Raw genomic sequence first — 16042 nt, forward strand, 5'->3', positions numbered from 1 at the left:
GCTATAGTAACCAGTTTTATAAAAAAATAAAAAGGTCGAAAATTGGCCATTTTTTGAAAAAATCCCTGTACTATTATAGTACAGGGAAATTTTCGAAAAATGGCCGATTTTCAACCCTTTTATTTTTTGACATAAATGGTTACTATAGCATAATAAACATGCGCAGAGTCGAATAATGGGTTCTGCGCATGTCAATTGTGCTATAGTAACCACTTTTGACATAAATGGTTACTATAGCATAATAAACATGCGCAGAGTTGAATAATGGGTTCTGCGCATGTCAATTGTGCTATAGTAACCACTTTTGACATAAATGGTTACTATAGCATAATAAACATGCGCAGAGTCGAATAATGGGTTCTGCGCATGTCAATTGTGCTATAGTAACCACTGTTGACATAAATTGTTACTATAGCCATTTTTTGAAAAATCCCTGTACTATAGTACAGGGAAATTTTCGAAAAATGGCCGATTTTCGACCCTTTTATTTTTTGACATAAATGGTTACTACAGCATAATAAACATGCGCAGAGTCGAATAATGCGTTCTGTGCATGTCAATTGTGCTATAGTAACCAGTTTTATCGAAAAATAAAAAGGTCGAAAATTGGCCATTTTTTGAAAAAAATCCTGTACTATAATACAGGGAAATTTTCGAAAAATGGCCGATTTTCGACACTTTTATTTTTTGACATAAATGGTTACTACAGCATAATAGACATGCGCAGAGTCGAATAATGCGTTCTGCGCATGTCAATTGTGCTATAGTAACCAGTTTTATCGAAAAATAAAAAGGTCGAAAATTGGCCATTTCTTGAAAAATCCCTGTACTATAGTACAGGGAAATTTTCGAAAAATGGCCGATTTTCGACCCTTTAATTTTTTGACAAAAATGGTTACTATAGCATAATAAACATGCGCAGAGTCGAATAATGGGTTCTGCGCATGTCAATTGTGCTATAGTAACCACTTTTGACATAAATGGTTACTATAGCATAATAAACATGCGCAGAGTCGAATAATGGGTTCTGCGCATGTCAATTGTGCTATAGTAACCAGTTTTATCGAAAAATAAAAAGGTCGAAAATTGTCCATTTTTTTCAAAAATCCCTGTACTATAGTACAGGGAAATTTTCGAAAAATGGCCGATTTTCGACCCTTTTATTTTTTGACATAAATGGTTACTATAGCATAATAAACATGCGCAGAGTCGAATAATGGGTTCTGCGCATTTCAATTGTGCTATATTAACCACTTTTTACATAAATGGTTACTATAGCATGATAAACATGCGCAGAGTCGAATAATGGGTTCTGCGCATGTCAATTGTGCTATAGTAACCAGTTTTATCGAAAAATAAAAAGGTCGAAAATTGTCCATTTTTTGAAAAATCCCTGTACTATAGTACAGGGAAATTTTCGAAAAATGGCCGATTTTCGACCCTTTTATTTTTTGACATAAATGGTTACTATAGCATAATAAACATGCGCAGAGTCGAATAATGGGTTCTGCGCATTTCAATTGTGCTATATTAACCACTTTTTACATAAATGGTTACTATAGCATAATAAACATGCGCAGAGTCGAATAATGGGTTCTGCGCATGTCAATTGTGCTATAGTAACCAGTTTTATCGAAAAATAAAAAGGTCGAAAATTGTCCATTTTTTGAAAAAATCCCTGTACTATAGTACAGGGAAATTTTCGAAAAATGGCCGATTTTCGACCCTTTTATTTTTTGACATAAATGGTTACTACAGCATAATAAACATGCGCAGAGTCGAATAATGCGTTCTGCGCATGTCAATTGTGCTATAGTAACCAGTTTTATCGAAAAATAAAAAGGTCAAAAATTGGACATTTTTTGAAAAATCCATGTACTATAGTACAGGGAAATTTTCGAAAAATGGCCGATTTTCGACCCTTTAATTTTTTGACAAAATTGGTTACTATAGCATAATAAACATGCGCAGAGTCGAATAATGGGTTCTGCGCATGTCAATTGTGCTATAGTAACCACTTTTGACATAAATGGTTACTATAGCATAATAAACATGCGCAGAGTCGAATAATGGGTTCTGCGCATTTCAATTGTGCTATAGTAACCAGTTTTATCGAAAAATAAAAAGATCGAAAATTGTCCATTTTTTGAAAAATCCCTGTACTATAGTACAGGGAAATTTTCGAAAAATGGTCGATTTTCGACCCTTTTATTTTTTGACATAAATGGTTACTACAGCATAATAAACATGCGCAGAATCGAATAATGCGTTCTGCGCATGTCAATTGTGCTATAGTAACCAGTTTTATCGAAAAATAAAAAGGTCGAAAATTGGCCATTTTTTGAAAAAAAATCCTGTACTATAATACAGGGAAATTTTCGAAAAATGGCCGATTTTCGACACTTTTATTTTTTGACATAAATGGTTACTACAGCATAATAAACATGCGCAGAGTCGAATAATGCGTTCTGCGCATGTCAATTGTGCTATAGTAACCAGTTTTATCGAAAAATAAAAAGGTCGAAAATTGGCCATTTCTTGAAAAATCCCTGTACTATAGTACAGGGACATTTTCGAAAAATGGCCGATTTTCGACCCTTTAATTTTTTGACAAAAATGGTTACTATAGCATAATAAGCATGCGCAGAGTCGAATAATGGGTTCTGCGCATGTCAATTGTGCTATAGTAACCACTTTTGACATAAATGGTTACTATAGCATAATAAACATGCGCAGAGTCGAATAATGGGTTCTGCGCATGTCAATTGTGCTATAGTAACCAGTGTTATCGAAAAATAAAAAGGTCGAAAATTGTCCATTTTTTTCAAAAATCCCTGTACTATAGTACAGGGAAATTTTCGAAAAATGGCCGATTTTCGACCCTTTTATTTTTTGACATAAATGGTTACTATAGCATAATAAACATGCGCAGAGTCGAATAATGGGTTCTGCGCATTTCAATTGTGCTATATTAACCACTTTTTACATAAATGGTTACTATAGCATGATAAACATGCGCAGAGTCGAATAATGGGTTCTGCGCATGTCAATTGTGCTATAGTAACCAGTTTTATCGAAAAATAAAAAGGTCGAAAATTGTCAATTTTTGGAAAAATCCCTGTACTATAGTACAGGGAAATTTTCGAAAAATGGCCGATTTTCGACCCTTTTATTTTTTGACATAAATGGTTACTATAGCATAATAAACATGCGCAGAGTCGAATAATGGGTTCTGCGCATTTCAATTGTGCTATATTAACCACTTTTTACATAAATGGTTACTATAGCATAATAAACATGCGCAGAGTCGAATAATGGGTTCTGCGCATGTCAATTGTGCTATAGTAACCAGTTTTATCGAAAAATAAAAAGGTCGAAAATTGTCCATTTTTTGAAAAAATCCCTGTACTATAGTACAGGGAAATTTTCGAAAAATGGCCGATTTTCGACCCTTTTATTTTTTGACATAAATGGTTACTACAGCATAATAAACATGCGCAGAGTCGAATAATGCGTTCTGCGCATGTCAATTGTGCTATAGTAACCAGTTTTATCGAAAAATAAAAAGGTCAAAAATTGGCCATTTTTTGAAAAATCCATGTACTATAGTACAGGGAAATTTTCGAAAAATGGCCGATTTTCGACCCTTTAATTTTTTGACAAAAATGGTTACTATAGCATAATAAACATGCGCAGAGTCGAATAATGGGTTCTGCGCATGTCAATTGTGCTATAGTAACCACTTTTGACATAAATGGTTACTATAGCATAATAAACATGCGCAGAGTCGAATAATGGGTTCTGCGCATTTCAATTGTGCTATAGTAACCAGTTTTATCGAAAAATAAAAAGATCGAAAATTGTCCATTATTTGAAAAATCCCTGTACTATAGTACAGGGAAATTTTCGAAAAATGGCCGATTTTCGACCCTTTTATTTTTTGACATAAATGGTTACTACAGCATAATAAACATGCGCAGAGTCGAATAATGCGTTCTGCGCATGTCAATTGTGCTATAGTAACCAGTTTTATCGAAAAATAAAAAGGTCGAAAATTGGCCATTTGTTGAAAAATCCCTGTACTATAGTACAGGGAAATTTTCGAAAAATGGCCGATTTTCGACCCTTTAATTTTTTGACAAAAATGGTTACTATAGCATAATAAACATGCGCAGAGTCGAATAATGGGTTCTGCGCATGTCAATTGTGCTATAGTAACCACTTTTGACATAAATGGTTACTATAGCATAATAAACATGCGCAGAGTCGAATAATGCGTTCTGCGCATGTCAATTGTGCTATAGTAACCAGTTTTATCGAAAAATAAAAAGGTCGAAAATTGTCCATTTTTTAAAAAATCCCTGTACTATAGCACAGGGAAATTTTCGAAAAATGGCCGATTTTTGACCCTTTTATTTTTTGACATAAATGGTTACTACAGCATAATAAACATGCGCAGAGTCGAATAATGCGTTCTGTGCATTTCAATTGTGCTATAGTAACCAGTTTTATCGAAAAATAAAAAGGTCGAAAATTGGCCATTTTTTGAAAAATCCCTGTGAAATTTTCGAAAAATGGCCGATTTTCGACCCTTTAATTTTTTGACAAAAATGGTTACTATAGCATAATAAACATGCGCATAGTCGAATAATGGGTTCTGCGCATGTCAATTGTGCTATAGTAACCACTTTTGACATAAATGGTTACTATAGCATAATAAACATGCGCAGAGTCGAATAATGGGTTCTGCGCATTTCAATTGTGCTATATTAACCACTTTTGACATAAATGGTTACTATAGCATAATAAACATGCGCAGAGTCGAATAATGGGTTCTGCGCATGTCAATTGTGCTATAGTAACCAGTTTTATCGAAAAATAAAAAGGTCGAAAATTGTCCATTTTTTTAAAAAATCCCTGTACTATAGTACAGGGAAATTTTCGAAAAATGGCCGATTTTCGACCCTTTTATTTTTTGACATAAATGGTTACTACAGCATAATAAACATGCGCAGAGTCGAATAATGCGTTATGTGCATTTCAATTGTGCTATAGTAACCAGTTTTATCGAAAAATAAAAAGGTCGAAAATTGGTCATTTTTTGAAAAAATCCCTTTGGCTCTATAAGATGATGATAACACAATATATGCGCATATAATGGCAATATTATCGCATAACTAAAAATCCCTCTATCGGAAATTTTCAGAAAAATTGGCAAACAAAAAAACCTTGTTTCTCTTCATTAAAATTTAGACAATATATAAAAATAACAATGCAAAATATATTTTATAATGAAATTTTAATATTTCTGAGTTTTTAAACTGCACTAAGTACAATAAAAGGATATATAAAACACTACTATAAAATACACTTTGCATGTGCATAAAAAAATGAAGTATTTTTTTTATATTTATGGTTTATATAAACTTGCTAATTTATATATGCACATATTTTAAATAAAGTAAACATAATCACCTACACAATACAAGTTATTGATGATAACTTTGTGAGGTCCTTTGCTGAAATATTCAATCAATATTCCTGGTGACTTAATATAATTTAAAATTTAATCAATCAATCAATCATAAAACATATTTTTCTAAAAATGATAAAATGTATGCCTACATATTTTACCTAACAAGAAACGGTTTATTTCCTTCACCCATACCTCCCTCACATCAGTATGGTGTAAATATAAATTATTAAAAAATATGCTAAATAAAGAAATCATGTGACAAGCTTTTCTGTAGAATTACCCAGGGAAGAAATTATAATTTAACTCTTCCCTGAATTACCTATATAGAAACAAAACTACAGTAATTTATACTGTAACAGTTTTTAATATTAAAACATTTCATCTAAGTTAATTTACAACCATGTACTACTCCACCAATAGATATGTAATAAAACTATCTAATTCCAAGGCAATCTAAAAACAGGACACTGAGCTTGGCATTGATCTTATGTCTGGTTGCAACAATATTTTAAAGAAGGCTGCTCAGAGCACTGGTATTGTGAAAAATCTGAACTTTAACTAATATAATCTAATACATCAATATAAATACTAATACGATACAATTTCAGAATAAAATCTACCAACTACATTTTTTCATCCTGACCAGTTTTTCATTGTTTTCAAACAAAACAATTATAACAAAAATGAATTTTATTGATCCTTAGCAGACTGTTATTAGCCTAGAAATAATGTCAAATTGAAATTAGTGCGAAATATTGCATATAATACAGTATTTTTTGGTCTGTATTTTGTAATGATGTGGGAGACAGTAGCAAATAAAATATTACACTAATATTACATAGATAGAAATGGAAAAAAATAGCAATAGAAAATCCTAATATCTTTATAACAGAAACTAATTAATAGAGTTACATAATGTTTAAAATATTTGAATTGGAAAAACTTAAATACAGTATAACATAATTATATCATTTGTTATATTCCTAATTATATGGAATGTTTCTAATTTAAATAGGTAATATGTACCGTATTACAATGTAATATCCAAGGAATCTGCCAAAAAAATTACAACCAACCCACACCATTCTTAAAAACGATTTAACCAAATGTTATTTCCTATATTCTAACATTATATCATGGGTTGGGAAATTAAGTACACTGACCAAAAATATTACTTTTTAGGCTAATTTCAAATTTATAAATTGGGGTAGTTGCTGACGCTATCACAATGTATCATTATGCCTAATGCTTCATCATTATAAGACCATTACTACAGTATGCAGTAACAATCAAATCATGTGGGGTTTAAAGATAGAAGAATGTATAAATCTAGTACCCGAAGAAAAACAAGAATAGTCAAGAAAGTTATTAAAAAAACAAATATTAAATATTTACAAATATCAATAACACAACATTGTAACTGATCTCTTTCAGATTGTTAATATACAAAATAAAATAAATAAAAGGCAGCATGTAATTGTTTTAACCAGGAAGGTACATTATTATATACCTCCCTGTTTTAAAAACTTTTCTCAATTTTACATTTAAGATTTAGTTTTAAATACTTTTATATTTCATTCTTCTAATCCGTGGACTAAAATTTCCAACATAATTTTAATCAGTGGACTGAAATCAAAACTTTCAATTCAAACAAATTCATGAATCTTATTTCAATCCAATATTATTACGTCAATTGTATTATCAAGACAATTATTCTTTTAATCAAATGTATTAAATTTCAAGTACCGGTATATTAAATTAATTTGTTTGGCCCTCATACATCATACTTTCAATTTCAATCTTATAAGATTTGATTTCAATCTTATCAGTTTTAATTTCAATCGTATCAGTTTTAATTTCAATCTTATTAGTTTCAATCTAATCAGTTTTAATTTCAATCTTATTAGTTTCAATTCCAATCTTATCTTACCCGTTTTAATTCCAACCTTTTCAAAACAATGAATTGCATTTCAGAAATATCAAATCTATTTGGTCCACATGTTTTACAATTCATTCTGTACAACTAAAGTTAATTCCAATACTTCACTTTCTTCATACTTGTCTAAATAAATTTCCAGTTGTTGATTCACAGGGGGCGCCGAATTTGCATAACTTCACATGGAGAACCAATCATGCATAACTTCACATGGAGAACCAATCATGCATAACGATTGGCCTATTAGAGCTCAACAGAACAATACCAACCAATCACATTAAGGCACTTTTTTCGGCATCATCGAATGCCTATTCATGGTATTGTGATGTTTCTTGGATGAAACTTGATTGGTTCGTTATCGGTCATTATGTGATCTTTGGCCGTAGAGGTCGCTGCAGCATTTTTAACTTGTATGACACGCGTATCCATTACCTCACAATCTATTTGCATCATGGACATGTGATCCATCATATGATCATCCACTGTTGAATCTACAGATATACATGTGTTTAAATAATAGAATAATAATAATATACAAACATTATACGTTAAAAATGAGATAAATAACAACACTTACCATTCAATCTTAGGGCTGGCATAAGCACAGATATTTTGGGTCTTCCAGTGTTGTTATGTTGAAGTGCTGGTAGTAACAGATGATCCTATAATATAATCGCATCAAATTAATTAAAGTTAGGAATAGGGTCTTTTTATGGTGTGCACTTGCAAAGTCAGGTTTGGAGTTTTTCCCCCAGCCTAATTGTTGGTAGAATGTAATTAAAAATTGAGAACTTTATTATTAGGAAACTAATCATCTAATGGACTGTAAATGTATATCTTTGAGATTAAGTTCAATCACAGTTCTAAATGTCAAATGTTGTCTCTGAATCAGGTCAACGCTGTCAAGAGTTTTCAAAACCTTTACTTGCCAAAGACACATATTATTTAAAACGTTTTTTAATCAGTAAATGGGAATTAATTGACAACTTACTCTTCTAAAGGACACGACATAATACGTGTCGTTTTTCCTGTCGAGAGCATCCAGGAGATTCGCGTAGCGCCTGTCAAAGAGGCTGTCGTACAGCTGCAGGCCACGCTCATCTATGTTCTCCATTTGAGAAGTCATTTTACGGGCCATGTCACGCTTTCTTCTCTTCAGAGATTTCTTTAAATAATTAAATATTATAAATGTGTATACAATTTTTTATATCAAAAATGGTAAACTTTATGTTACAAAAAAAATGTGATGTGCCCATATATGGACATGATGATGTCATATCACTACCATATTTGGGCATATCACTACCATATTTAGGCACATCACACCTTTTTGATAGTGTAGACAGAGCTTTATACAGTGTTGATTACACACCAGGTGAACATTTACATTTAATATCATAATCATAAAAAGTTACATTACAAGTTACAAATGTTATTACAAATTATTTTAGAAAATAAATGTAATACTTACAGATTTTTTACTTTTCTGTGCACTTTTCTTTTTTTCTTGTTCGTGACCAAACACCCAACCTTTTAATTTATCTGCTAACCTAAACAAATTAACATACAATAATTGAAATATATTAGATATTGCAAATTATTAGTACACTAATTTCTTTTAAATTTGGATAAAATGAATTTAATTGAAGGTTTTTTGACTAAAATTCTTTTATTATATAACATATATCACAAACAATTTTTTTCCCTTGGCCTAGTGTTTGACATCCATTTCGAAATGGAAGCAACCAATTTTGTTCATTCAACCATTACAGATATGCTATAGAAAAAATCCATAGTTTTGTTATTCGTTAAATGGACAGGATATTTTCAACTCATAAAAATATTCGCCCCATTTATTATTTGTTATTTTTTTTAACTTCTTATTTCATAAGAGGAAATAGAGTTAATTGGAATTACTAATAAAGATACATACCTCAACACTTCTGTAGAATTAAATGGACATGATGGATGAGCCTTAGACATCGGATAATTACTCATATCATTTAACAACATAAGCTGGTTGCGTTCCTCTTGTGTGAATGTGACATCCATTATGTCTTGGTCGCTAGAGGTGTTGTATAAGGATGTAGTGTTTTCATTAAAAGATAGTAAATTTCTACTGTTGTGAACGGTTTTGATATATTGCGGTGCTGCATGCTGCGTATTGAAAACACTGAAATGAATAAACAAATATTAAATACATTAAAAAGGTGAGCAGTGGGTGGGGTTTCAAACTGGCATATCTGATTGGATAAACAGATCAGGGATCATATCTCACTATGTAAAGCTTTGTCTACACTATTATTAGTTTGACAAAAAAGGTGTGATGTGCCCAAATATGGTAGTGATATGACATCATCATGCCATATATATGGGCACATCACATTCTTGTGTCACATAAAGTTTGATAGTCTCTATGTAACTTATAGCTCTATGCAACTTATAGCTCTATTACCTTATAGCTCTATGCAACTTATAGCTCTATTACCTTATAGCTCTATGTAACTTATAGCTCTATGCAACTTACAGCTCTATGAACATATACTGTAGCTCTATGCAACTTATAGCTCTATGCAACTTATAGCTCTATGCAACATATAGCTCTATGCAACATATAGCTCTATACAACATATAGCTCTATACAACATATAGCTCTATACAACTTATAGCTCTATACAACTTATAGCTCTATACAACTTATAGCTCTATACAACTTATAGTTCTATACAACTTATAGTTCTATACAACTTATAGCTCTATGCAACTTATAGCTCTATGCAACTTATAGCTCTATGCAACTTATAGCTCTATACAACTTATAGTTCTATACAACTTATAGTTCTATACAACTTATAGTTCTATACAGCTTATAGCTCTATACAGCTTATAGCTCTATACAACTTATAGCTCTATACAACTTATAGCTCTATACAACTTATAGCTCTATACAGCTTATAGTTCTATACAACATATAGCTCTATACAACTTATTGTTCTATACAACTTATAGCTCTATACAACTTATTGTTCTATACAACTTATTGTTCTATACAACTTATAGTTCTATACCGCTTATAGTTCTATACAGCTTATAGCTCTATACAACTTATAGCTCTATACAACTTATAGTTCTACAGTATACAACTTATAGTTCTATACAACTTATAGCTCTATACAACTTATAGCTCTATACAACTTATAGCTCTATACAGCTTATAGTTCTATACAACATATAGCTCTATACAACTTATTGTTCTATACAACTTATAGCTCTATACAACTTATTGTTCTATACAACTTATAGTTCTATACAGCTTATAGCTCTATACAACTTATAGCTCTATACAACTTATAGCTCTATACAACTTATAGCTCTATACAGCTTATTGTTCTATACAACTTATAGCTCTATACAACTTATTGTTCTATACAACTTATAGCTCTATACAACTTATTGTTCTATACAACTTATAGTTCTATACAACTTATTGTTCTATACAACTTATAGCTCTATACAACTTATTGTTCTATACAACTTATAGCTCTATACAACTTATTGTTCTATACAACATATAGCTCTATACAACTTATTGTTCTATACAACTTATAGTTCTATACAGCTTATAGTTCTATACAACTTATAGCTCTATACAACTTATAGTTCTACAGTATACAACTTATAGTTCTATACAACTTATAGTTCTATACAACATATAGCTCTATACAACTTATAGTTCTATACAACATATAGCTCTATACAACTTATAGTTGTATACAACTTATAGCTCTATACAACTTATAGCTCTATGTGACTTATAACTCTATGAAACTTATAGCTCCATGGAATGCATGAGCATTAGTACATTTGTTCATTTTTGGTATTGGAGTATCAAAATGACCACAATGGTGATGAAAGGTTTGGATCCAAAATGACATCCCCTGCCCTGGGGTGGGTTTCTTCACTAGAAGCTCTCTAAAATCTATGCAATAGACTAAGGTACACACAATATTAAACCAATTTGCAATTTGAAAATTAACTTTATCATACCTTAATGGGGCTACGTTGAAACCGATAATAAACACTACAGCTAACAAACATGTGGCAGTTTTAGTCGTTGAGGGCAGCATTGATCGCATCTTGGACAAAGTATCATACTGAAAAAGAAAACCATTAATATCAAAATGTAAACAGGATGAAAAAAAAAATGTAGACAGGACCAACAGCCTAATTATTCTTCCAAAGGTTGAGGCAACTTAACTAGAATAAGTCAGATATCATAGAATACTTACGTCGTGTCTTAATGCTTCTAACTGTTGTTTAAGTGATAAATTCTCTCTTCTAAGTTCATCATTCTCTTCTTGAATGTCATGTATCTGTACTTCTAAATTTGTTAAATACTGCGGAAAAAAATATAAATACTGACGTTATTTAATGCTATTTTTCATCTAGTTCTAGTGGAATTTGCATTGGTTCAAGAATTCACAGAACATGTTTTGTTTATTTGTGGTTGTAGTTGAAATAAGTTTTCTCTTAGCATTTATAAAAAATGTTATTACAAAATTCCTTGTAAATTAAATACACTTATTAAATGGACGCTATCATGACATCAATGTGTCCTCTAATTAGAGATGTTCTTTTTAGGGATTTGTGTTAAAAGTGCAAATGATTACCTCTTTTTTCTTTTTCCTAGACAAACAAGCAGATTCTCTATTTTTAATCATTCTTTGTTGTCTTTTCCATATCCGCACCTGAAAATAAAGCAAAGTTGCAAATTAGCAAATTATGAAGTGAAACATTAACTGACAATTGTACTAGATATAAGAAAATGTTATAAATAATAATCTCTTTATTGTCAACAAAACAAAAATAATTTACAAATGGTTATAAGGTATAGATAGCTAATCAAAGCTTATCACAATCTAAATATACAAACTTATCTACTAACATGATTTCTTGAATAAAAAAGTTACAAGTAGAGAAAAATAGTAATACAACATCCAAAATGTGAAATACTTACATCTACGTCGGGGGGACAAGTAGGTTCCGTAACTACTGGGGCTAAAACAGGTTTTGGAACATTGATATTACTCAGTCTAGCTTGTTTCGTTGGCGGAGCTTCAGATGAAGTAATCACCGAAGTTGTGCTTAATGGTTTCACGTTGGAGGGTGCCAGAACAATACGTTGATTGGCAACTGAAAATTGAAAAAATAAAAGTCATAATATGGATATCATATACTTCATAATAGTTCAGGGGCAATAAAGGTCTTAAGCTAGGTCTTAGACTTAAGCCCAAGATAAAACCCTTACCAACGACGGTCTTAGATTTAGTACCATCGTTGCCAAGGGTAGGTTGCCAATATTTTTAATTATTTGTTAAAAATCTCCTAATAGTTATGTAATGAATAGGCAATGTGTCCATTAATGCATAAAAATGGCCTCAACATGTCCTACTATAGAGATAGTTCACTATACTATATCTATGGTCCTACTGAGGAGGTAACTATAAGCTTGTTTGAAATTCTTTACTATTAAGGTCTCAAATAAGACCACAATATTACAATAGGCTTAACTGAGCTTTCTCAAGGTCTTAGATTAAAGCCAGGCTTAGGTCTTTATATTGCAATCCACCCCTGGTTGGGAGAACCAAGCATCCACTTAATAGCACTGACAAAACATAATATATTGTCCCTCATTTCATTCACAAGTGTCCAACTATAACCAAAAACAGAAATTCATACCTGATATTGGAGTGACCTTCATGTTATTAGCTGTTGATACCGTCACTATATTTGGATCAGTCTTGGGAATTATAACCTGACGTATTGTCTGCGGCCTTGGTAGTATGCGCTTCCCATTCTTCAGCCTCACTGGCTGCCCGACTATCACCTCATTTACTACGCTCACTCCGTTAACGGTTGGAACAAAGTTTGGACCAGTAGGGGCGATAAGCGGTGTCATGTCATCTTGCGGGGGGCTCAGAGGGGGTGTTTCTATCTTTAAATCTATATGTGCACATGTTGGACTTGAAATACTCTGGGAAAAAAAATTGCGAACATTTAGTGATAATTTGTAAATTTCAATAGAACAGTCTTATAAATTACTGTACTAAGCTTTTGATGGTCTAAATTAACATTACAAACTATATGCTTATATAATAGTAATTATAAAATGCTAGATATCCTCCCTCTCCATCCTACTCCGAGTGGTTTTGAACTGTACAATACTTGTCATTTTGATACCCCATTATAACCAACCCAACCCCTCAGACCCCAACCCGTTTTATGTGGTTTATTAGCCCATCAGTCATACACTTACTACATGCTAGCCCGGATGTTTTACATTTTCACTATATGGTTTGTAAAAAAACTTACATGAGTACCACTATCGGCAGAATCTTCAGAGCATGTAGATGATGGGGGAGGCGACAGTGGTTCTGCCTTTATATTAATACCTGTTATTAATATAAAAAATAAGTGTTATTAATCACAAACAATAATTTTTATATTAATCATACATGCCTTTATACATTCAAATGTTTAGCTCATATGCAATCATTGAGGAAAAACTTTTGCTTTTAAGTCTCATCAACGAAACCAGACTTCCTGAACAAAAGGAGGAAAAATCTCAAAATTATTATTTCTTTAGGGTATCAAATTCTTTTTAACAACAGTATTTACTGTACAGCCCTACATACAATTCCTGTACTACTGTAATGCACTTGTCAATTGTATGAGCCACTATACAAGCCTGGGGAGAGGTGCGTTATGGGCGCGTCATTTACAAATAACTATTGATGCAGGTGTGTGTTAAAAATCCTAGATGGTATGTCATATCAATAAACAATGGTGTGTCAATGTCCGTCACTTTACCACCCACCACATCATGAACAACATAGTCACAATGAATCATGGTCACTTAAACGCAAGGCACTTTTTTGACACAGGGGTGTGTCTGTGACACATGACGTACTGTACTGTACCTCTTCAGGGGATCGTATAGTGGGTCATACAATCGACGAGTGCATAACTCATACATACAGCATGAATACTGTATCAGGGATGTCACCACGGTGGTCGGTACCATACAGTGTAAGGTACTGTACTCCAATATTTTAGCTCTTTGTTACACGTCACCTTTCCAGTATTAACTTTACTTACCTGCAACAACATCATTGATTCCTGAATCCAGGTGATCCCATGGATTTCCCAGGTCAGCACCAAACCAGTCTGTAACCTTTGAGTCCACAAAATCCCCAAGAGGATTCTGAAACAGTAAGTGAAATAAATGAAAGTTATTACATTATCACAGCTGGAAAAGCAAGCAAAAGTGGCGATGTACCGTCAAATATGGCTGCATAACAACAGTCAATAAGATGTGTGATTTTTAAAGGACACAATCTATGTCAGTATAAACAACATTTAAGTACTCTACTAAATACAGTATTAAATAATTAGTTAAAAATACATTACCAGATAATGTGTATTAAATATCAAAATCTAACTTTCAATTTTTAACATGAATCAAATTTAATTACATAAAAAAACGGGAATCTGTCTTTACTGAATTTACAATTCAGTCATGTCATGTAATTATTTATAATACAAACCTTTAAATGTGGAATGTCACTCAGAAGGTCGGAACTTGATATGCTGTCTGCTAAAATATCCAACTTGCCAAGATCATTATCTAAAATAATTAATAATAATATATTAAATAATTGATTTATTATACAGTAATAATAATACAATTAATAAAAATATAATACAGTAAATCTAAACGTTTATAGGATCGTGTATTTATTTACAATAAAATGGCAATAGGCCTACAATTACTATTGAATTGTGATCACGAAAAAAATTATAAAAAACCCTATTCTATATTAGGCTAGCCATTTAACCTACCTACGAGGCCTACTTATTACTACTAGCCTACAGTACCTACTAGGCTACCTCTACTTTAATAACTAGCCTACTAGGTTAGTCCTAGGCGTAGCCTATATACTACTACTAATACATTGATCTATCGATGGCTAGCTAGAGGCCGGCGCCTACTCTAGCTAGGCCTTAGTTAGGCCTACTACTACTATGCTATCTATACTTGCCTAGCTATTTAGGCCTAGGCTACTAGCCTATCCAGGCCTACGGCCTACTACCCTACTAATAATAATAATAATTATATCATAAATTAATCTGCCTACTACTAGCTAGGCCCTCTAGCTAGCTATACATCCGGCTATACTAGGTCGGTTAGTCATGTTTTTAGGCTAAGCCAGTGTAATAAGTGTAGGCCTACGTGGTATTCCCACGGTTGATACCCGGCCCAATAAAATGAATTTAAAAGGCATCGTTTCTGCTTGATTGATTTCATTTGATGCCGTTTGAATGGGGCTAAAAATAACAAAAATACAACCAAATTTAGTGCCTATTTATACGTACCCCAATCTTCAGATGGCAAAAAATTGTCTGTCAGATAAGTTGTATCAGCTTCAGATACAAAATCCAGAGACATTTCTGGAGATAAAATGTTGTTTTTTCATTAAAAACTGTAAAATATGGAATTATTATTTTCTTTCCGTGTGTGAACTTTTACGTGTGTTTCTTATGCTATCCCAGAGTTCAGTGTTGTGGCG

The 16042-nt window shown here is 32.2% G+C and overlaps 1 protein-coding gene across 1 annotated transcript; it reads right to left on the reverse strand.

Annotated features, from left to right (window-relative positions):
* Nucleotides 1–5280: 5280 nt before the first annotated feature.
* On the reverse strand, nt 5281–16007 carry LOC144837696 (cyclic AMP-dependent transcription factor ATF-6 beta-like). The gene is made up of 14 exons (XM_078692913.1): nt 15849–16007; nt 15020–15099; nt 14571–14676; nt 13785–13864; nt 13152–13446; nt 12430–12605; nt 12083–12160; nt 11702–11809; nt 11460–11566; nt 9346–9585; nt 8884–8962; nt 8404–8577; nt 7990–8074; nt 5281–7903 (listed from the first exon to the last, which is right to left on the reverse strand). Exons 1-14 carry the CDS (start codon nt 15919–15921, stop codon nt 7725–7727), a joined length of 1860 nt encoding a protein of 619 aa, XP_078549039.1. The 5' UTR covers nt 15922–16007; the 3' UTR covers nt 5281–7724.
* Nucleotides 16008–16042: the final 35 nt, after the last annotated feature.

Source organism: Antedon bifida, chromosome 3 (genome assembly GCF_963402885.1).
Source record: "Antedon bifida chromosome 3, ecAntBifi1.1, whole genome shotgun sequence".
Lineage (NCBI taxonomy): Eukaryota > Metazoa > Echinodermata > Crinoidea > Comatulida > Antedonidae > Antedon > Antedon bifida.